The 23,462-nt window shown below is 39.6% G+C and overlaps 1 protein-coding gene across 1 annotated transcript in view; it reads left to right on the plus strand.

The window, feature by feature from the left end:
* Positions 1 to 2,170: 2,170 nt before the first annotated feature.
* The window catches only part of LOC306862670 (netrin receptor UNC5D-like), a gene marked incomplete at its 5' end in the record, with an annotated part of 197,990 nt that continues 176,698 nt past the window's right edge, over positions 2,171 to 23,462 (plus strand). Inside the window, one exon of the mRNA XM_079405596.1 lies at positions 2,171 to 2,261. Within this exon, the coding sequence (XP_079261722.1) occupies positions 2,171 to 2,261 (91 nt within the window). The remainder of the gene's footprint in view (positions 2,262 to 23,462) is intronic.

Raw genomic sequence — 23,462 nt, forward strand, 5'->3', positions numbered from 1 at the left:
CCTCTATATACACTGCCTATATTAAAAGGACAACTTTGACTTTTGTCTCTTGTCCTGAGGGAAAGAGGCCATGATGTTGCTTTTATAGAGCTCTGAGATATTTAAAGCATCATCATGTCTATTGCGCAAAGCCTGTTAAACATTTAACCCCATCAGGCAAGGTCAAACACACAAGTACACACATGCGCACAGAGTAATCAGTTCACAGTAGGACAAATTGCATATTAACAAGGGCTTTAGGTCTATGGTGTCGATGCTTTTTCTCAGTGGGTGCTATTAGAAGAGCTAGCAGTGTGTGTGACAGGATGGGAATAGCCTTGAAGTGCAGCAGTGAGGTGGTGTATCAGGCTTTTTCTTTCAGTTGTCTCTCTCAAATGTACTGTAATCTCAACTTGGGGTCCCATCATGGCCCACTAGTCTTCATCACTATGAATATCATGCCCTTAATTCATTGCTGTAGGGAGTCATGTTTAATCAGCATCATTATTGGATTCTAACCATCTATTCCAGTCTCGTTACAAGAGAGACAGATACTTTTTGATATTATGCCATTGAAATATGGTGTAAATCTTCTGAACTGGCTGACAAAATGACATTACGGTGGTTCAGATCTCTGTCCTGTTGTAGTTGAATCGAGCTGTTAAAGATTTTTGACAGCCATCACAATCCAGTCCTCTAAGTACGTGAGGGAATTCCTTTGGGAAAAGACTTCCAGCCAGTTTAGAAGAGAGGATCAGCTGCAGCCTTATAATTAAATGTCAAATTTATATCTGTAGTCTAAATAATTATGGATGAAAGTGTGACCAGATCAAAATCAAATCTGAGCGCACTAAATTATCACTGGAAAGAAAATCCTCAGAGATTAGGGTTTATGGCAGGGACATTTGCAATTACGCTTGTAGAATTGCACATTGGAGATGTTTATGTATTTTTTTTTATTTAAATTGTCGATTTAAAGACTACAGTATATCACAGGTAACACGTTTCAATGAACATGTTTACACATATTATAAATATATATATAAACCACCCTGACTATATTCAGTTATTTATTCCTAAAATTTTCCTAGTCTTGAATATTCAATTACATCCTTTAGTAATAAAAAATAACCAAGCATGTGTGATTACAAGCAGCTTTTAATTACCATTATTTCTATTAACATAATTAACGTGCTTGTAGTTAATTATATATGCAGTAACACCATTGTAAATTGTGACCTCAAACTGTAATAGCCTTTCAGTAATTAATGTCCATAGTGCCAAGGCATGTATTATTATTATTTTTATTAATAATACAACAGACAACTCAAATTGAAGAGCAAATGTTTTCTCTTAATTAGGCCTATCGCTTGTAGTGGGTTTCTCTCAGTAGAGCGCGGGAAGTGAGACGGAAAACCTGGACTGGATCAGGTGGAGTCTATTGATTTCCGAACTCTATGCAGTGACTGGAGTCTGTTCCACTTAAACGGGATTCCACACCGGGTTTTAATCTATGCGACACACTTATCGGGTCAGTTTGTCTTATTTTAAACATTTCTGTTCGTTCGAGACAAAATAAACGAACGGGCTAATTATTATCTGAAATGAATATTACTAGACACCAATTACTTGTTTATAGACTTAAGTACGACAATATTCTTGCTCATGTGCTGTTGCTTAATTAAACATACATTCTTCTTCTATGCAGATTACGCACGAGAGACGCCACCGCCTCTGCTCCGGTGTGCACAGCGTTGCTCTCATCCCAGTGGCCCCCAGGAGCCCGACGCGATCTGTGATGAAATCAGTAACACAACCAGCTGTTCATATGTCATCTCGAATTTAGCCGACATCTGACATGTATGCTCATGTATCTTCTCTTACTCAGGCACATCTGGTGGTCACTTCGTAGCGCATCCGAGCAGCAGGGTGAAGGACAGCCGCTGCGCTCCCTCCGCCCTCAGTCACCCTCCGCTATTGGCCAGCGCGCACCGGCTTCATTATTCCAGTCTCACGGATGCGCGAGACACTCACCCAGCGCGCGGATGAGAGAGATTCACGCAGAACTTCGGGTTTATCGCTACGGGAGGGACCTGTTACTGAAGCCACGGGAACGCACGGCACATGCATGAGAGCGGCACATGCGAGCGGCTCCCCGGTTTAGTTGGGGACGCAGGAGAGAAGCGCAGTGATGATGGGACGCTTTGGGAAGAAGGGACGATACTCCTGCTTTGGCTTCCTCGCGGTCCTGGTTCTCCTGCTGCCCTATGCGATGGCTAGAGGTAAGATAACTGTTCACGAAAGCCTAACGATAGACTTTTCCACCACATTTAGCTGTCTTGGAGAGTTCGTGGACTCTGAATCTTCGCTGTATGAATGATGCACTGACTGAGTGATGCTCAATAATGTCAGTATATTAGGTTTTTCCAATGCAAGGCACGACTGTTCCAGTATCAACGGGGCTTTGTGGTGAAACATGTGTAGCAGATGCTAATTCGCGTAAAACTAACTACACGCATGTAAAAGTAATGCGCTTCAATCCCATCACTGTGCCAAACGCTTAAATAGGCAGAAGCGACTGTAGATAGAAGCGAGTGCCAATGCACAAAAACATTTGCGCGCGAGGTATTTTGTAAATGTCTGCAAAACATGAAATGCTACCAGTAGTCTTCACTGGAAACCTTGTCATCAATTCGGTTTGCATGAAGCTTGTGTTTACTGGAGTAAGAATGTCAAGTGTACGTACCATGAGGTGCGCCGCGCAACAGGCACAAAAGGCGGCTTTCCATTAGACTCTGCACGCTTGTTCTTCAGCCGTCGTGTTCTTGATTGAAAATCGCGTAACACTTTTATTTACAGTGTACACGTTATTTATTTATTAGGCTATTGCTTAAATTACAAGCAGCTTCATACTTGTGAATTATGTGCGTACTTAAGTACGCCGTATTTTAAATGTACATTTACTTTAAAATATTATAGATTTAGAAGTAAAAAGTCACTTTGCTCTTTAAGCATTAGCATATATTTATTTATTTATTTAGTGATGTTGTCATTATTTTAGTGTCATATGTGTTGCTTTAGTAGTATTTTATGTGAATACCACTGTGTGGTTTATCGAAATTTTACTCATTAGGTGACTTATTTTATCTCTTTATTTTTATTATTATGCTGGACCAGGAAGGTTGGCATATTAGCATTAAACACACAGACACACACACACACACACACATTTACAGTTACAGACTATATACTGTATCATAATGAAGAGATTCTGGTGACAGCTGCCAATTTTTTTCTTTGCTGTATATTAAACAGGATTGTTTTTATATTGTATAAACATTGCATTGGAAATTGTAACTGAAAATAACATGTTGGTGTCCTATCCATAGATTTAATTTTTTAAATGATAAATTCAGCACTCTTATCAAAGATTAATGTTGCATGTTTTTTTGAAGCGAAAGCAAGCAAGGCAGCAATTATATTATGTTGAGTCATTGATGCTTAGCAAAGAGGTGGACAGGTTACAGAGAATACAATAACTATCATTAAGATGTTCAACCAAGATAGATTAATTGGATGTTTATAAACAAGTGTCCAATTAGAATTTTGTTAATTGCCAGTGTGTTTTTGTGCCCTTCTGTCTATCTCGTGGTCCTATTGTGTATGCTGTCTGAAATTTAAAGCATTTAAAAAGAAACCTGAAACTGTGGAGTGGGTAATTTGTGGTTGATGGTCTTGTTATCAGTCAGGAGTGCTGTTATTACCTGAGGCACCCCTAAGGGCCACTTTTGAGATCCGCTTTGTGTATCTGTTCATAGAGGCTGGCTAAGAGATTGTCGTAGCTGTTTTCTCTCGGGGTTTATTTCTATGAAATGGTGATTTTAGTTCATCAACCATTAATATGCCGATTTGGGTGATTTATTAAGATAAGGGGCACTAAAAGTGTTAAATCTTAAAGTTAAGTCTTCAATTATGAATCTGCGTCAGATTTTGTTAATTGATTGATACAGAATGCTCTTTCTCACTGTGCGTTAAAAAGTCCTCTGATGTTTGCTGCTGCGCAACATCTGACCTCCTGATTCTATTGTCCCTTATGATAAACTATTTGCAAGTCTATTAGCAAATTATCCTTCAGGATTTGATCCTCCTTCTTTCCTTAAACTATGGAAATCAGCTCAAACCGGCCTAACATTCATAATTAATGAGTTCTCCTCACCAGCATTAAGAAGGTATTGCATAAGATATATCCGTTCCTCTCTGAGATATCGCTTTGTTGGTTCATTGGGAGAATTCATTAATATGCAAATGAAACTGTGTCATTAAAATATCCAATCATCTGTCATGTTCACTTACACCGCCTCAAGCGCTGACATCATCTATTGTTTCACATCCATGCTCAGAAATGCTCTGCACCTGTCAGAAGGAAGTTGTTATTGAAAACCATAAACAAACCCAAACTATTACAGCGTTTGCTACATTGCCTGTGGTCAGAGCGTTAAATGTCATTTTCCTTTAATGTATTGTAGTTTTTTTTTCCATAAAGTTGATGTGAGACACAAAACGGAAATGTAGCCCTGGGCAGCAGTAGATGGAGATGTAACTGTGCCCGATTCAGTGATAGAGCCGCACATGATAATGAGTTTGAGTAGCTTTTGAAGTCTCCAGAGAGGTTCTCTGATGGCATGAGTTGTGAATAAAGGCAGTGCGTTCCATCTGAACATAAGCAATGATTAATTTATCATTCGGTATCGTTAGCCCGACTCTCACAGTACTCATAGCAGTCACTTTTTGACATCTGCATGTATGAAGGAGAACCGTGAAGTGAATCTGCAATGTGGGGCGTGACTCAGTTTTTTTTTTTTTGTGCGTCATTATGACATAAGTATATTCATCAATAGAATATTAGGCTACTCACAAGATGTCTGTTAACATTGATGCATTGCAGTGTCCACAAGTATCTCGCACTGTAACCGCAAGGCATACATTTCCCAGAATACATCAGAGATGTCCCCAGAGAAATATGTCTGGAGCCTGTCCACGTTGTGAGAACTTGTCATGAATCTGGTTGGTGGAGAGTATTTATGAGTGCGAGAGAGATGCAGGTCTGCTCATCCTCAGGGACCTGGATCAGAAGATGCTTGTTAGGATGATGGAATCCTCTTGTCATTTGTCATAGCTGTAACATGGAATGCCAGCCCTTGTGCTTTTCAGTAAAGGCTAAGAAGCTTTTTTTTTTTTTTTTGCTGTGCAGTGTTTATGCATATGTGCGAACAGGTGTTTATGTGTAATTTCCCTCAGAGGTTTGTGATTTGCTGTATAATCCGTATGTGCAGCATTCACCGGTAAAACTCAACAAAGGTCATGTTTAATCTTTCAAACACTCATGAATTTGTCAAAAGGAGGGAGGATCTTTGAAACCGCATGCATTTTCAATAACAAGAGGGCAGCGGGGGTAGATCCTGGGGGAGGCTGAGTTTGGAGAATTTTGTGTTCGTTTGCATCATTTTCTTGTGAATGCTTGGGGGTGGAATTAGATGTTGTATTTTTGGTGATGTTCATCCCACACTCTATACTGACAGACAATGCAGGTAAATGTGGGTCCTTAAGTCAGAAGTTTTGGGTACATATAGTACTACAGGGTCCAAAATGAACTCTTAATCAGTGCCAAATGTGATGTTGGCTGTTAACTGCAATTTGGTCTGCACTGACAAAAGTGATGTGATTCAAATCAAACACTAGAAAACCTAACTGACTGCTACATCTTGTGTCTTCTGACAGCTTTTACTTCAGCTGAAGATTTTCCATCTGATGTTTATCTCGGATGCCTAAAGTTTTTTTTTCCCTTCAGGACTCCATGTGGTGACACATATGTGGTATATTCCTCACATTAAGCCACTAAAATGGAAATATGAGGAGCAAAATACCAATGTATCTTCATGTTTTTAGATCTGTTGCAGTTTCACTGTGATACAGAAACTGACTCATCTAGGGTGACACAGTGACCTGTGCTGCTTGTTGGTAGTACTGAAGGAAAAAACAGCTAAATAATTCCATTATTTATGGACAAAAAAAAAGGCCCTGGATACTTACCAATAACATCGTTTCTCTCTTGTGTTGTGGGAGGTTGATGGGCTAAAATAGCAAATTCACCGTGAAAGCATAAAACATGGCCATCTCAAAAACATTACATCGCCTTGCTGTTTCATTTAGTCATATGTATATTTGTAGAAAGTATTGCCACTCAGTTCCCCTGGCATGTGCCCACAAACAGTTCCTACCCTGAGTGGCCTTGTTTTCCGTTTCTCAATCTTCAATTGTGTCTCCTTAGAGTGCTTTTGAGAGTGCTGAATGAAGAGCCTTGGAGATTGCTGTCCTTCCTCCACTGACCCTGGGTTTCACCACAAAGTCATAACTTGCACAATTAACCATGAACTCTCGAGTATGAGTGCTTTCCTTTCTCTTGCGCTGCCCTAACTCTATTTAACTTTTCAGCATGCACACAGACCTCTTCAGGTGCTCTAAATGTTCTGGACTATCCTCCATACAATCATTTGTCCTAGGTGCTCCCTACTTCCTCTTCCTGTAGTGGTCTTCTTATTTTTGCAGTCTCCCCCGAAATAAAAAATAACCTTGAACTCTCTTGGAGGAGAAAGGAGGAAACAATAAGAAAAAAAAGGCTATAGATAAGTACAATATAGATAGGCAGTAAATTATGGGAAAGAAGTTTTCAGATGTTACTTTTTTATTATTTCTACACCACCCTGAATCATATGCCAAATCCTGAATATAAGGTTAGAATTATGGTCAGAGACAGAAGAAAATGCAAACATGATCTAGTTGTTTTCTGCTACGCCTGAGGATGTTTTAATACATACAAATAGTGACAGAAAATTTCATTTTGTGCAAAAAAGATTATTTATTAATAAAATTTTGTTTATGTAAAAATTTTCATTTGCCTTTAAATGGAGTATTGGAACATATTTCCACTTAAATTAAATGATACATTTTGAATGCTTTTGACATTTCTTTTGGCATTTGACTGCTTTTGTTATTGTGATAATTGCATTAAAGCTGATAAATATAATTAGAAAAAGTCTTGTTTTGTGATAAAAAATGGTATATTATAAGTTTTGTTATGGAACTTTATGTACTCTGCATCATCTAATAATAATAACAACAACAATATATAGTAATATTCACTTATTTATTTATTCATATATATTTAACTAAAATATTTTTTTTATATAGCCTATAGAAAATTGAAAGTTAATGTTTGACTTCAATCATTAAAGCATTCTGATCCAATCAGAATCTTGCTGATTCGTATTTTTACAGTTGCAATTCAATAATGACAAATTAACAAGCACTCACACAAATGCACACTTGCACATACGCATGCACGCACACACAGTAATGACTGTTTGATGGATAACATGAATCAACCTCTATGCAGTAATCACACAAATGTAAACTAGTTTAATGTATTCTCCCCTCATTACCCCACCGTGACAGATGTCTGCTATTGGTCATTGTATTTGAAAAATTATCCGACAAGTCTTTTTGATGTAAATCGATACCGCTCCCAAATATGAATATTTCATGTTTTAATAATCAATTGCAACATTGACAGAGATGTAAGAGGTTGTCTGTAATAAAATATAATCCAATTTAATCTCAGACGTTGCGATGGCTGTGCTGTCATTGAGCAGTGTTCTGATTGGCTCTTGGGCAGTATTGATCACTGTGAGACTGACAACATGAGCAAGCAAAACTAGCTAGCAAGACAGTTGAACAAGCATGTCCTATTCCCCCATGCAAGAATCTTATGCATTGTCTTTGAAATGCGAAACTGTGGTGGGACATTGCCGAAAGGACTGTGTAAAGAATACATCAGTTATTTTTTTTTATTATAATTTTTTTACAGTTGAAGATATTGTAGCTTGAACATGGAGTATATCCAGTTACTTTAATACTCCAGAAATGGCCTTCATGATGGACAATACCAGTTTAGACCAGAATTAATTTCCATGCAGGTCCAGCCTGGTTTATGAATAATAAATGCAGGTTTATGCTGCCTAGACACTTTTTATCATGGTTAAATGCAGGTTATACCATTTTTATGCTGGTTAAATGCAGGTTTATGCTGGTTGAACATTTTGTATGCTGGCTAAATGCAGATTTCCTAGTTGAGGGTTGGTATGTGCTGTTAGATGCTGCTTTATGTTGGTTTATAATTGTAAGGTGCTGGCTAAAAGTCGGTTTATGCTGGTTAGATGTTGGGCTATGCAAGCCTAATCTCATCCTCATGTTAAACATTAATACACCCCCAAAAATATATGGTCCTGCTCATAAGAATCTACAAGATGTTTTTTGTGATTGTGGTTTGTACTGAGCAGATAATCTGCCCACTGTTTTTGAGAGAAAGCCTTCTTTGAAAAGAGAAAGTTCTTTGGTTTTCCCAGTGTGCTCTGCATGTTTGAGCTCTCAACCACACTGGCTTAGTGATGCTGAGGTCCAGCTTTGATGCTCAGGACAACTAAGGCACTCTTACACAGCTATCATAAAAGGAGGCAAAAGATGTCGTGTGGGATATGCTTAAATATCAGTTATGTAGATTCTCCAGCACAGTAAAAACACAATGCTGAATAATACAAAATATTTTGCAGATTCTGCCAGTCAAATGTTAGCACATAAGCACAGCTGTACCATCATGATCTCATATTCTCATATGCACTTGAATTTCATTAAATCTATAGCCTTGCTTTAAATAATGAGTGTGTCATATATAATATGGTTCTATCTTCTTTCTCATTTCATACACATGTTCTTGAGGCCACTCATAGGATGTGCTCTGTGTTCCGTGAACAGCGGAGGAGAGCGGCATGTTCTTATGTGCATGTATTTTTCATTCTCTCTCTCTCTCTCTCTCTCACACACACACACACACACACACACACAGAGGCCGTGTACAGAGAAAGGCTCGCTGCGTCTGCATGTTGATGTATGGTCAGCAGTGTCGGTGTAAAAATCTGCTGGTGTTCACGCTTCTGTGACTCACTGCTTGTAAAAGAGCTGGAGAGCCGCACAAACCAGGTGTTTTGTGAAAAACACTCACACTCAATGCATAGCCAGCTAGAAAAAGACACATTCCTGTCTCGTACATGGTTTTTCCTCTCATAAAAAAGTAGTTAATTTTCTTTACAGCCCTTTTAACTTCAGTGTAGGTTTAAGTTATAGTCTGCATTAGATTTCAGGTTGCCTCCCACTGTGTCATTGCAAATGTTTCTCAGAAGCACGTTGTTTTTCAGCAGGCTATCAAGAAATATGCTTGTGTTATATTTTTCGGTCTGATTGAATGAGCTGATAGGTAAGCAGGGTGCAAACTAGCTGATGTGGGATGTATCTTAAACTAAGGAAATATGATATGTCAGTACCATTTATGTATTTTTATTTATTGTTATGAGCATTTTGTTATGTACTTGTACTATAAATTGTGCATTCTCATTTAACTACATTGTAACAGTTAGATTACATTTGTTATCATCTAATACCCAAAAGTTGTAAAGTTTTTGAAAAATGTAATCTTTAGTAAATCTCACAATGAATATTAATGTTGTGATGCCATAAGAAGCTATTAATTTTTATATTAGCAGTTACTTAAATAATATTAAAAATAAAGCTTGATTTTTATTCTAATAAACATTTATTGATTTTTAATAACTAAATTAGTAAATATATGTATATAACATTTGTACAGTATGTAAAATTATGTATCTTTGACCGAACTGATTTGTTACTACTACCTCAATAGCTGTTTGCATTATCTTTTAGCTTATGCTAAAACATATATTGTCTTATTCTGTCAAGTTAAGACAGTTGTATGAAGTTTTGTGTATTTTTGCGACTTTGGAGTGAGTGGAATTTACTGTTGTATTTACACTGGATATCTGTACACATGCATTGCTGACGCAAAGCAATCCACCCTTTTTGCTGAATTTTGTACCTGCTCACCAAACTTACATAATCCCAGAACAGGCATTTGAAGGGAACCATGGGAAAGAAACAGAAACCATTTGCCTTATTAGAAGTCAGTGTACCATCAGAATGACTTTGAAATTGATATTTCAAGGTAAAAATCTTATTTATTGTTTCTTAATGTGTCTCTGTGCAGTCACATTTTGAGCATCCCACAGGTGGTTCTTGTATGACTCACTTTAGAGTTTCTTACTGCATTTTTTAGGCTTGTATGCTGCCTCAGATGCATTTTTGTGCCATCCCCCCTCCCCCCAACCCAAAAGTGAAACTATTTATGAGCCTCAGTAGGCCCTGAGACTCCTGAGCTGTAGCACTTTAAGCAGTTAGCACAACTTCCTGCAGTGCAGAGCGTCCACTGAATGTCCCGCACCTAAAGTGTGATTCAACAGGGTTAAGTGGTTGACATCACATTTACTTGTTCCTGCACCTCACTGTTCCAGGAGATACTATCTCCCTCTTTGATACCATACATACACACACTCATGATTTCCATCTCCTTCTTTCTCTCAAGATTTCACTTTCTGTTCTCCCATTGTTCTGTCTGTCTCCACACAGATATTATACTTTAATATCCCACTTTCTAAAACTTTCTGTTCTGTCTTCACGTTTCCCCTCTGTCCTGCCCTTTCTTCACACATTTTGGCTCTCTCTTACACACTTATGACCTGTGGGAGAGAAAACCCAAGCGAATAAAAAAGAAAACTTTCATGGTCACACATTGAGGTGCCGAATGGCTGCAGTATGATAATTTGGCTTTAACAAATGAAAATGACGACCCTGAGACGGGGCGGCTCGCTGTGGCCAATGCGCCCGAGGTCAGTGCAGTCTTTTATTTTCCAATTAGCGAAAGAGAGGTGAGTCGCAGCATGCCGGGGTCTCTCTCGCCGAGAAAATGTGCAGTCTCCAGCTATAGCTGTTCCTTCCGCTCCCTCATATAATTCCATTCCGTTCTGCGATTTACATGCAAATGAGAGCAAATTACTATTCATTCAGAAGTGAAATTGGGAATGTGTATGCTAATGCTAAGAGACCACCATCATAATCTTTGTTTCCCGTGTCACCTGACTGCGCACACATTGACGGCATGTGAGTGTTTTCTGGCAATGCGAAGATATTGAAAACCTTTAAAAGGCCACTTTTTAACTCACACAAATGCACAGCAATAGGAATGATAGAAATCAAAGGTACAGGATGACATTGGAAGAGGAATAAAAGCTACCACTTGATTCACTAATCATTATCCACAAATCCTTATTTCTCTCTCTCTCACCCTTTCTGCAACATCAGATAATGCAGCTCCAGAATGACACAAGTGATTGCAATCTCACCACCCATGAAACATGAATGCTGCCTAATCATGCTTCATATGTATAGTAAGTTTGCCAGTCGTGTGCTTCTGTTGTATCTATTCATATAAGTGCTCCAAGGAATTTGTTAATGATTATTGTTTTGAGTGAATTTCAATAGCATCATTTCAACAGTGCAGGTCAAAGGTCATGCTCCATACACCAATTAGCCTTCAGAAAGCTCTGGAGCCACACTGTGGATCTATATTTGGATGTATATTATCAAGGCAGACAAGGGAAGGAAAAAGCCTTAGGAATTGTAACATTTACACAGTTCAGCCTTTTCACTTAGCCCTTGGTTTCTCTTTCTGTGTATTATTTTGTGTGTGTGTGTGTGTGTAGGGTAAACGTACCTATTGAGACATTTTTAGTGCACAAGATATTGGTTTCGGTAGAAAAAGTTATGCTAAAATCTAATATTAATCTCTCACATAAAAATATTTAATTTTATTTTAAATGACAAAAGAATTTTGATTAAGATATACATCATTAAATTCAAAAAGTCTGGCTGTGCTTAATGGGTACATTTGTGTACCCTTTAAGCACACCCCTGTTCCCATTAAGCTCACATCATGTTTTATTAAAAATTCTTCTTTATTAAAAAAAAACCTTTTTAAAGAATAATTGAAAAATGTTTTATTTGAAGGTACAAAATCAATAAAAAAGCACTAAACACTAAAATCAAGCAACAGGGCATTCAGTTTGATCAGTTATATATTCATAGTGAAGTGTCATTTAAGGACACTGCAACATCAAGACTAGTCCACGTTCAGCTAAATAACACCTATTCAAAAATTGTATAAAACACAACAATAAAACATTTCCTTCATGGGGATGAACACAGCACATTTCTGTGTGAGTTTGTTGTGATCGGAAGGAATTTAACGTCTGCTAGTGTGTGATCCTCAGTCGTTTAGTGTATGATGGCCAGTTTTCCTTTGTGACTATTTACAAAATCGTTAAGTATATGATGCCTGGTGTTTTAAAAAAATTTGTTCACATTTTAATAGTTGTGTAGTGTATTCCAGCCTTTAGTTGCTTTTTTCCTGGACAGATACGACAGGTTTCTGATAGACGACATGCCTCTTTCATCTTTGGGCATAAACTATAGTTAAGTCTCGATTTTGTCATCTTAAAGCTGTTAAAATAAGTTATTAGACATTTTAGAAAGATTAACTTAAAATGATAACCATCAGTTAACATTAAAAGTCTGTTTATGAAGTATTTACATAGGTTAATGTGGAAGAGCTTAAAGAGAGCACACTGAGCTTAATTGGAGCAGTTCATGTATTAAGTTCATACATATTTCAATATGAACAACTATTATTAACAATATCTATGAAATTCTACTTTTTCTTATTGATGTCACACTGAAGCTGTGTGATTTTCATAGTAGTGCACCCTTTAAGCTCACTTTAAAATGATATGAAATCTTTAAAAATCACAGCAGTGTAAAACCACAGACCAGCAATAAACTGTCAATTTATAATAGTATGGATGTAAAAGTACAAGCCAGTAATGCCTGTGAAGTAATATATTAGCATAGCACACAATCTTATACAGCTAGTCAGCTAACTGTGTTCTGTAGCATCTGCGCTGTGTTGCTAAAACTATCTTTTGGATCTAATGTAATGATTTCCTACATCCAAGTTCCAGGTTATAATATGCAAAAGTCTAAACATTAATCTCTTAATTTTACAGTAAGTAGTGAAATTTACCTAAAATAAAGGCTTAAACATCTAAAAAACGTACATTTAAGGGGCTCCTCTTTTGGTGAAAGTTTTTAGACAGCTTTCAAAATGGCCGCCAGACAGAGTGAACACATGGGCTGTATCCGAAATCGCCCCCTATACCCTCATTCACTATTCCCTACATTAGTCCACTCATATAGTTCACTTGAAGGAGTGAATGAAAACGAGTGAGTGAATTTGGACACTAAGTGCACCGGAAGGACTGCCGCTTTTGCATAGTTTGCTTCATGTTAAATAATCATTTGAAACGGGCAGCTCCAATAGTAAGATTGAAGGATTTATCTAGAACTCTGTCACGGAAATTATGTATAAACCCTAATAGTCAATTTACAATTAATTGTGTAGTGTACCTTTGTTGTATTCCACTGTATTACGCCGTGGACGAGCGCTTCTAAAATCAATGAATGGATGATTCAGCTGCGGGCGCCATCTTCTGGTGAGACGCGGGAATTCATTCGGCGCGCTACTCTCGCAGTGCATTCTGGGGATTCTCTATCCGTTGAGTGCACATTGCTTGTACACTCGTTTTTGCGATGCATTGTGGGATTGAATGAGTGCACTCGAGAACATCCACTAACATCCACAGTGCACTATTTGAGGGTATAGGGGGCGATTTCGGATACAGCCATAGAGACCTGTATCTCAGCGTGCAATGATCTGATTGACTTGAAATTATAGGAGGTATATAGTAACAAACATATCAATTGGTTAAGATAATAAATATTTTTTTCTTTTTATAATCTGAGTTCAAAAATGAAAGTGTGCTTAATGGGTATGTGGGCTTAATAGGTACGTTTACCCTATATATATATATATATTAGGGCCGGGACTTTAACGCGTTAATTTAGATTAATTAATTACACAAAAATAACGCGTTAAATTTTTTTAACGCATTTTAATCGCACTTATTTTTGCACCGCGGAACGTTTCTCACTGGATGAGTTTCGGCGGACCGATTATACTGGAGCACTAACTAGCGTTCAGACAAAAACAAACCATAGTGAACATGGACAAAGAAGCTGATGAGACCGCTTTGGTTGGCCCTGTGGATGGGAAATTTAAAAATCCATATGAAAAAACTTACTTCTCACTGTTCTCAGGTCAAATATTTATATGCGATTAAAATGCGATTAATTTCGATTAATTAATTACAAAGCCTCTAATTAATTAGATTATTTTTTTTAATCGAATCCCGGCCCTAATATATATATATATATATATATATATATATATATGTATATGTGTGTGTGTGTGTGTGTGTGTACATTTACACACATCTATATATTTAGTCCTGGAAATAACCAGAAATTTTAGCGTAAAACTTTTAACTTTTAATTTAAATAATAATAAGAATAAAAAAAAATTATTTACCTTTAAAAAAAAAAAAAGTATTAAAAATAATATATATTATATTTTGTAACAAAATATAATATATATTTAGCACTCGGTCACCAATAATAATAATAATAATTATAACCTCTCTCTCTCTCTCTCTCTCTCTCTCTCTCTCTATGCCAGAAGTCTGCTCTTTGAGTGTTGTACCCAGGCTACCTGGCTGTATCACCGCAGTGCTCATCATGCATATTTTATAAGAGTTTTTACTACTGAGTGATGAGGTTGCCTTCCATGTCAAATAGCCATCAGTAGTAGCTCACTCTGTTCTGCGCAGCTGTCAGGTTGGTAAGAGGTCTAAGTTGGTGTGCACGTAAGAGGGAGAGGGGGTTTCATCAGTAGCACGCTTCAAAGGAAACCGAATGCAGGAAGAGATGTCCGTGTTTAGTTTACTCTTTAAATTTCTAAACAGCACACCTGCATCACCCGAGGCCACTGTGACCTTGGATGGTCTGTTAAAGTTTGAGATGTGTTTGAAACCTGTCATGCTCACAATCTGTCTGTACGCGGACAGAGATTGCAGTTGTTTTAACCTTTCATGATCACAGGTGCTTCCATGCATATATATGAAAAAATAAATAAATCTTGCATTGAAAAAATCCTTATAATTTTCAAGGTGAGATCAAAAGTACAAAATGGGTTGTGATTTATACCAGTATGATGGTGAAAACAAAATTGTGTTTTCTATTAAATAATATTTAAGGACACACTCATTGGCATAATTGCGTATTGATATAACCTCTAGTTGAATGAATTGGAATGAATCTTTTTGGAGAACAAAATAATAAAAAAATAATGCAGCAATCAAAACAGTATTTTTTTTAATTCTTGTGAAAAAAAGGTTTTAAATTAGGCCTGTTTCAGTCATTAAAGAATCTTTTGAATAATTCAGTGGCTCATAATATTTAAAGACATATTCAATGGCCAATGCATACTGGTGTATTGATATAACCTATGTACACCAAATGAATAGAATGAATCTGAATTACACATTTTTGGTGAACAAAATACAAAATGCTGATTTAAAATCCCCATCTGTTAAGACTCATCCGGATATGTATTGGTTTTGTAATCAAAGTAATAAACGTAGTCTTAATGCTGGAATACAGCACACAAAATTTGCCTGGATTTTTACCCCAATTTATAGTCTGGACATGTAGACTCTTGAAAGTCAAAGCCAGTCAGCATTTTATTTAAGTCAACATTAATGGGAAATCGAGTAGTGTATGATGGTCACAGACTCTGACTTCTTAGTTTCAGATTAGGATTCTATCCAATTGGAGGATATCAAACATGTTCGATGTCTTGAACTGATTTAAAAAAAAAAACATTGTTTTCATTTTTCATGCATCTCCTAGAAACAAGGTACGTGTTTCTGCTTGAGTTTGTTGTGTTCAGAACATTATAAAAATCAAAGACTAGTTCTGTTATGGGATCAATTTACAAATCTTATTCATAGATTGATGTTGTCAACATCTTTGAGCTGTATTGCTCTTGTTACTTTCAGGATGACCTTGTAGATGTTCTGAGAATCTCCACAAAACATGTAATTGAATCTGTAAGGTCTTGCAGTGCATTTGCTCTTCTCCGTGTCATCCCTTTGTCTCGCTCTTCTTGCTCTTTCTTTTTTTCCCCCCTCTCAGACACTTCACCCAAAGCAACCACACTGATTGTGATCTTTATAAAAGAAAAGCAAGAGAGACAAAAATGAAGAGAAAGAGAAAAAGGGATGGAGCAAGTGAGAGTGAGTTGAAAGTAATAGACTGGAAGAATCGATTGCGGGGAGCTACAGCAGAAGACATTAGAGAGGAATCATGCTCACCCGCACTCTTCCCCTTGGCTTCTTTTGGTTGTTTTCTTCTAGTTTGGAGACCTCTCTCTTTTCTGTCTTCCTCTCTTTTCCCTTGTCTCTTTCACACTTCCTTCCTTTTCTTCGTTTCCTTAAGTCGGTTTGCATCAGGGACCAATTAAACGTAGCTGTACATCTCACAGCTCTGAGCCTCTGCTGCACACTTCCTGTCCAAACTGAATCTATAATCGGGCTATAATTTGACAGTGTTGACTCCAGTCTAATCTAGTCCCCCAATAAGCATCTTCACCAGTGCGCATTAATTCAGAACAACCTAATGATGCTCCTCACAGTCACACGATTTACTGAACACAATGAGTGCTACTGATTGTTTATTTCACCAGCAAACCATAAGAAGCCTGGTCATGATAAAAATCAATCAATTGCATCTATTAAAAGGTTATTTATAGAGATGTTTAGTGAGATGTTCAAAGGAATGTGTGAACAGCATGTGGGTAGAGATCTGACTAGAGATGGAAAACCTAGATGCTACATTAGCAAATGTTGATGATTACCATATTACTTTAGCGCTTCTGCCATTAGGCAAAACTTGCTTGTAAACATGCTAGAGAATTGACACATTTCATATTACATAAGTGTTTGTACGTATATATGTATTTATATTAGTGCTGTTAATCAATAAAAAAACTAATTAATCACACATTTTTTAAAATTAATTGCAATTGATCGCGATTAATCCCACCTAACATTGAAGTTTTTATATATACTTTTAGAATGAAACAATTTCACATAGAATCGTCAAATCAATTTTGAAGCAACATAAAGTTTCTGCGCTCGATTAACTAGCGCCTGTCCCTGAGGCAAAGTGGAGTGTGCGTCTCCTGTTTGATGTGATCGTTAAGACGTTCTGCGTCTAAATAAATGCTATTCTTTTTTATAGATTTATTGTTAGTGGTTTGCCTTTATTGTGATACAACAGTGGAGAGCTGACAGAAAGCAAAGTGGGAGAGCGAGAGGGGGGCGGGATCGGAAAGGGTCCTCAAGCATGGATCTGAACTCAGGACGCCCCTAATGCAATGGCGTTATATGTTGACACACTTGTCCACTAGTCTATCGGTGGCAACAAATACTGTTAATGCAATTCTATTCAAGAAAATAGAGACAGAAGCAGCAGTTGTGAGTGGGGTGACCAACCCTAGGTCCGCCCCAGCAGTAACTGTGAAAAATATTTTGGAAAAATGAATTGCTTTTGTTAATGTGCTAATTTTGACAGCACTAATTCTATGTGGCATTTGTTTGTATTCCATATGTACGATTCTAGCAAGTGTTTATGAATCTGGGTTATAAATGCAATGATAGCTGATTTGATCTCAGGTAGGAGGGAGCCATAAATTAAGCTGAATTGAGAGCTTAATTCCTTGTACTGTAGTGCTTTTCAACAAGGTCTTCAACCGTAGATTGCTCTAGAGGGACGTTCATTGCAATTAGTATACTGTAAATCAGTTTAGATAAAGCGCATTTGCTAAACGTGAAGTTGTGAGCGAGTATTCCTTATGTAGCAGAACCCCATATTTCACTGCATCTTCTGGAGCGTCGTTTGCAAAATGCTTTTAGTGAGTAATGTTTTGGAAATTGACTTGACATACATGATCCAAGTCGGCGTAGACGAGTTTTGACAACACTGTAGCAGCCTGTCTTTGAACCTTCCCATAAAACTCATAACTTTATCTGTTTGTGCACCTCTTTATCTATTTCCCAGGGGTTCTGCTGTGTTTCACTCCATCATATGGCAGTTTCAGAGAGAGATGCATGTGTAAGAATGTCTGTGTGAAAACAGACACACGTATACACTGATATGAATACACAAATCCACCCACACGCGTACCTTCTCCATCCCTCTCCTCATTTGATCGCTGCAGATTTTAAATTGGTGTCACTCTGCTCTCGCGCTCTCAGCTCCATTTAAGGAGAGAATGATGGGTATGCGAGTAGAGTGTGTGTGCCTGTATGTGCGTGCCCTATCCGTCCTGCTCTTCTTCGCCTCTCTTAATTCCACATTACGTTAATGGCGTCTTTTTCTTGCTCAGTAGTGCAGGGCAATCCTGGGAAGAGAGGAGGCCAGCTAATGAAAAGGTAATGACATGCCGTCCACTGTCATAATGGCCAATTATCTCGCTCTCAGATTCCGGCAACACATAGAGTGCTGAGTTCCTACTGTCTGTCTCACCCTGTAGATACTTTAATGAGCACTTAACGTCCCTCTTTTTCTCATTTTGCTCATCATTCAAGTGTTTTGGTCTAGTATTGTCATAGCTAGATCTTTGGAGCAGTGTGTGTATGAGTGTGTGCATACCTGTGTGCATGTGTACCTGCTTTAGGACTTACGAGTGGTGGAGGAGGTACACAGATTGCACTTGAGGTAAAGTACCATGTGTTTCATTTGAACATAAGATGGGTTAGAGCTCAGTCTGACATTATTAATCAGCCAGTAATTGGTTTATTACGAGGTTCTCTGGAATAATTGATTCTGATTGGTTAATTGCGGCATCCTAATATTCATGTCACCTATGGAAACAATGTATTAGGCTATATATCAGACCGTTTGTCTAGTTAACTGAAACCGGTACTACCTTTAAACCATGGAATTGCCATCTTGCACCTTCAGGTTTTTTTAATGCCTGTTTTATTTAAATACATATATTTACTGTAAATGTATTGAAAAAAAAATAATTTTATATTTTTATAAATATAAATAAAATAGTGTACTATTTTATTAAATGAAATATTTATTGTTTTTCTATTTTTACGCTTCCTATTGAGCCTTTCCGAGAAATAAAATAAAATTATATACATTTAAATGATATAAATAAAATAATGTATTCCTTTTCTATGTAGGCAGTAGTCATGCTATATATTATATTATATTATATTATATTATATGTGACCCTGGACCACAAAACCAGTCTTAAGTCGCTGGGGTATATAGCCAAAAATACATTGTATGGGTTTTTTTTCCAATTACCAAATATGCCTTGATAAGAACTTCCTTTGGACAACTTTAAAGGCGATTTTCTAAATATTTCGATGTTTTTTGCACCCTCAGATTCCAGATTTTCAAATAGTTGTATCTCAACCAAATATTGTCCTAACAAACAATACATCAATGGACAGCTTATTTATTCAGCTTTCAGATGGTATATAAATCTGTTTTGAAACATTTACCCTTATGACTGGTTTTGTGGTCCAGGGTCACATATTACAGTATACTATGTTATATTATATGTGTTTGTCTTATTATTTTGTCTGGCTTGTGTATTATATAGTGTTTGCTAGGCTGATTTTTTTTAAACAACCTTTAAAAGGGACCTATTATGCAAAAATCACTTTTATAAGGTGTTTGAATACAGTTATGTGGCTGCAGTGTGTGAAAACATCCAGCCTATAATGGTAAAAATCCACCCACTCATTTATTTATAATCTAAAAATGTCATAAACAGTCTCTCAAAACGAGCTGTTTCAGATTCTCGCTCTGTTCACGTCACCGAGGGGAAAAAGTCCCACCCATTTGTGACGCTGCCCTATAAGCACAGAGACAGCCCTGAGTGAGAAGCTGTGGTCCGCCTCCACCACTACTGATTACATGCTGTAGCTGCTGGAGATATACAATGTCAGCGCCAAAGAGGCTTTTCAAGTCTTGTGTTTTGGGATGCACTAACGAACATAGGAGTCTCCATAGACTCCCTACTTCTGAGCCTGAGCCTGAGGAAGCTGTGGTTAAGTTTCATTGTCTAAGGAAATGTCCCGGAAAAAAATCGGTAAAGTCTCCAAAATGTGTAGGGATCAATACCAACGCTTCGTGCGCGAACGTTAGCTCCAGACAAAGTAATTATCACGCGTTTGTTTTCAAATTGCCCTTCTGAAAGTGCTTCTTGGCACTCTGTAAGGCTAATTATGCTAAAGATATCGTCTCTGTCTGTTTACACTGGTGCTGTCTTCATGAATGACCGTGAATAGGAATGTGGTAGTTAAAGTTGCATATGAAACCAATGTAAATCGATCGCTTGAGTTTGTTGAGCTCATAATCACGAGTGGGACTTATAAAGTTTGTTATAGCATGCCATGCACCATGAGACCAGCTATGTTGTTATTTTTTATCCCGCCGTGCTCCCGTCTGTAACAGAACTGTTTGTTTAGTTTCCTTTTTGTCCTTATTTGGTTCTTCCTGTTTTAGTTTCTGACCTAGTTTTGTTAATTAGTTATATTCATCACCTGTGTTTGATTCAATTACCTTGTTTCCTCGTTTGTTCCAGCCCCTTTATAAGTCCTCAGTTTTGCCTTTGTGTTTGTCTGATCTTAAGTTAACAATAATGTCAAACGTGTGTTGATGCCGTTTATTAAAGATTCCTATTTTGTTTATTCTTTCGTCGTGCGCCTTTCATCCACAACCACGGACCGTTACAGAAGATCAGACCGCAACCGAAGATGGGCGAACCGGCGCGATTTTTTGATTTGGCTTACGCCAACCGGGACCCAGTGAGCTTTATGTTGGCGTTTGCGCCTCTCGCCCTCACCAGCACTCTGGAAGACGGAACCCTCAAGATGCTGCTCCGGCTCGGGCTCACGCTCCACCAGCAGCGAGAGCTCCCAGACACCTCCGACCTCACTTGGAGAGAAGCCATCATCCGGTGTCTGGAGAGTCTCCGACCCCGAGCCGGAGCCTTATCCCCGGCGAAGTATGTTCCGCCCGCGGCGATGTGGAAACCGCCGCAACAGGCGATGAACGTTGCGCCGTTTACGGCGATGATGGTCCCGTCCAGCCCACCTGATTTCCCGCTGGTCCCGTCCAGCCCCGCACCTCCCGTGCGCCCTCTAATGTCCGCGCTGCAAGAGCGTCCTCTAATGTACGCGCGGCAAGCGCGCCCTCTAATGTCCGCGCGGCAAGCGCGCCCTCTAATGTCCGCGCTGCAAGCGCGCCCTCTAATGTCCGCGCTACAAGAGCGCCCCTTTGAATCCGCGCTGCAAGAGCGCCCCCAAGTGTCCGTGCTGCCAGAGCACCCTCCTGCGTCTCCGCTGGTCTCATCCAGCCCTCCTTCGTCTCCGCTGGTTCTATCCAGCTTCGCGCCTCCCGTGCGCCCTCAAGTGTCCGCGCTGCAAGAGCGCCCTCAAGTGTCCGCGCTGCAAGAGCGCCCTCCTGCGTCTCCGCTGGTCCCATCCAGCCCTCCTTCGTCTCCGCTGGTCCTATCCAGCTTCGCGCCTCCCGTGCGCCCTCAAGTGTCCGCGCTGCAAGAGCGCCCTCAAGTGTCCGCGCTGCAAGAGCGCCCTCCTGCATCTACGCTGGTCCCGTCCAGCTCTCCTTCGTCTCCGCTGGTTCCGTCCAGCTCCGCGCCTCCAGAGCACCCTCAAGAGTCCGCTCCTCCAGAGCGCCCCCAAGAGTCCGCTCCTCCAGAGCGCCCCCAAGAGTCTGCTCCTCCAGAGCGCCCCCAAGAGTCCGCTCCTCCAGAGCGCCCTCAAGAACCCTCTCCTCCAATGTGGCCCCCAGAGGGGAACTTTCCCAAAGAAATTTGGGGGGGGGGGCCATATAGTCTCAGTCTGTGTGGCCAGGCCAAGGGCCAAGGCCACGGAGCACCCCGATCCGCCAAGGCCGCCCGAGGACCCCGATCCGCCAAGGCCGCCCGAGGACCCCGATCCGCCAAGGCCGATCCGCCAAGGCCGCCCGAGGACCCCGATCCGCCAAGGCCGCCCGAGGACCCCGATCCGCCATGGCCTCCCGTGTCTCCTGATCCGCCATGGCCTCCCGTGTCTCCTGATCCGCCATGGCCTCCCGTGTCTCCTGATCCGCCATGGCCTCCCGGGTCTCCAGTCCTGCCATGGCCTCCCGGGTCTCCAGTCCTGCCATGGCCTCCCGAGGCTCCTGATCCGCCATGGTCTCCCAAGACTCCAGATCCGCCATGGCCTCCCGAATCTCCAGTCCTGCCATGGCCTCCCAAGGCTCCAGATCCGCCATGGCCTCCCGAATCTCCAGTCCTGCCATGGCCTCCCAAGACTCCAGATCCGCCATGGCCTCCCGAATCTCCAGTCCTGCCATGGCCTCCCAAGGCCCCAGATCCGCCATGGCCTCCCGAATCTCCAGTCCTGCCATGGCCTCCCAAGGCTCCGGATCCACCATGGACTCCCGAGTCTCCAGTCCTGCCATGGTCTCCCAAGGCTCCTGATCCGTCCTGGAGCCTTCCCTGTCCCATCCTGGTCCTGCTCCAGCCTCCAGGACGCCCACCCCCCCTCCCCGATGTTACTGTTACGGTGCGGGACGCACCTTCCGGGAGGGGGGCGATATCTGTAACAGAACTGTTTGTTTAGTTTCCTTTTTTGTCCTTATTTGGTTCTTCCTGTTTTAGTTTCTGACCTAGTTTTGTTAATTAGTTATATTCATCACCTGTGTTTGATTCAATTACCTTGTTTCCTCGTTTGTTCCAGCCCCTTTATAAGTCCTCAGTTTTGCCTTTGTGTTTGTCTGATCTTAAGTTAACAATAATGTCAAACGTGTGTTGATGCCGTTTATTAAAGATTCCTATTTTGTTTATTCTTTCGTCGTGCGCCTTTCATCCACAACCACGGACCGTTACACCGTCTGTGTAATTCATAAACGCGAATTTATTATGCACAATATAATCAGATGATTGACTTTGAAACAGAATATGTTTTCTGTAAAGATAACAGGCTTGAACTAATCGTGGAATGTTTATTAGCAAAGGCTAGCACTGCTAATGCGCTCCACCCCCTTCTTCGAAAGCAACAATACTCAATATCAGAGCGTAAAAAGTGGCAATTTTAACAAGCTATAAAAAAATATCTGTTGTATATTTTGAGCTAAACCTTCACAGGTAAATTATAAATCATTTCTACTCAAATTACATCCATAAAGATGATGAATGGCATTAGTTTGTTTCTCATATTATTCTCATCATGTTGTGGCATGATGATTTGAACTGGCTTGATTGTTAGCACCTGCAAAATGATTTATTTCTTCACAAGCAAGATATATTATGCTTTGGAACATGTTGGAGTAAAACTAAAAGTTTCCCAAAATAAAATAAAAAAGAAAGAAAAATACTTAAGAACAGAGCTACACAAACCCTAGTAATAGCTTATCCT

The sequence above is a fragment of the Barbus barbus genome (assembly GCF_936440315.1).
Source record: "Barbus barbus genome assembly, chromosome: 43".
In the NCBI taxonomy this organism is placed as follows: Eukaryota; Metazoa; Chordata; class Actinopteri; order Cypriniformes; family Cyprinidae; genus Barbus; species Barbus barbus.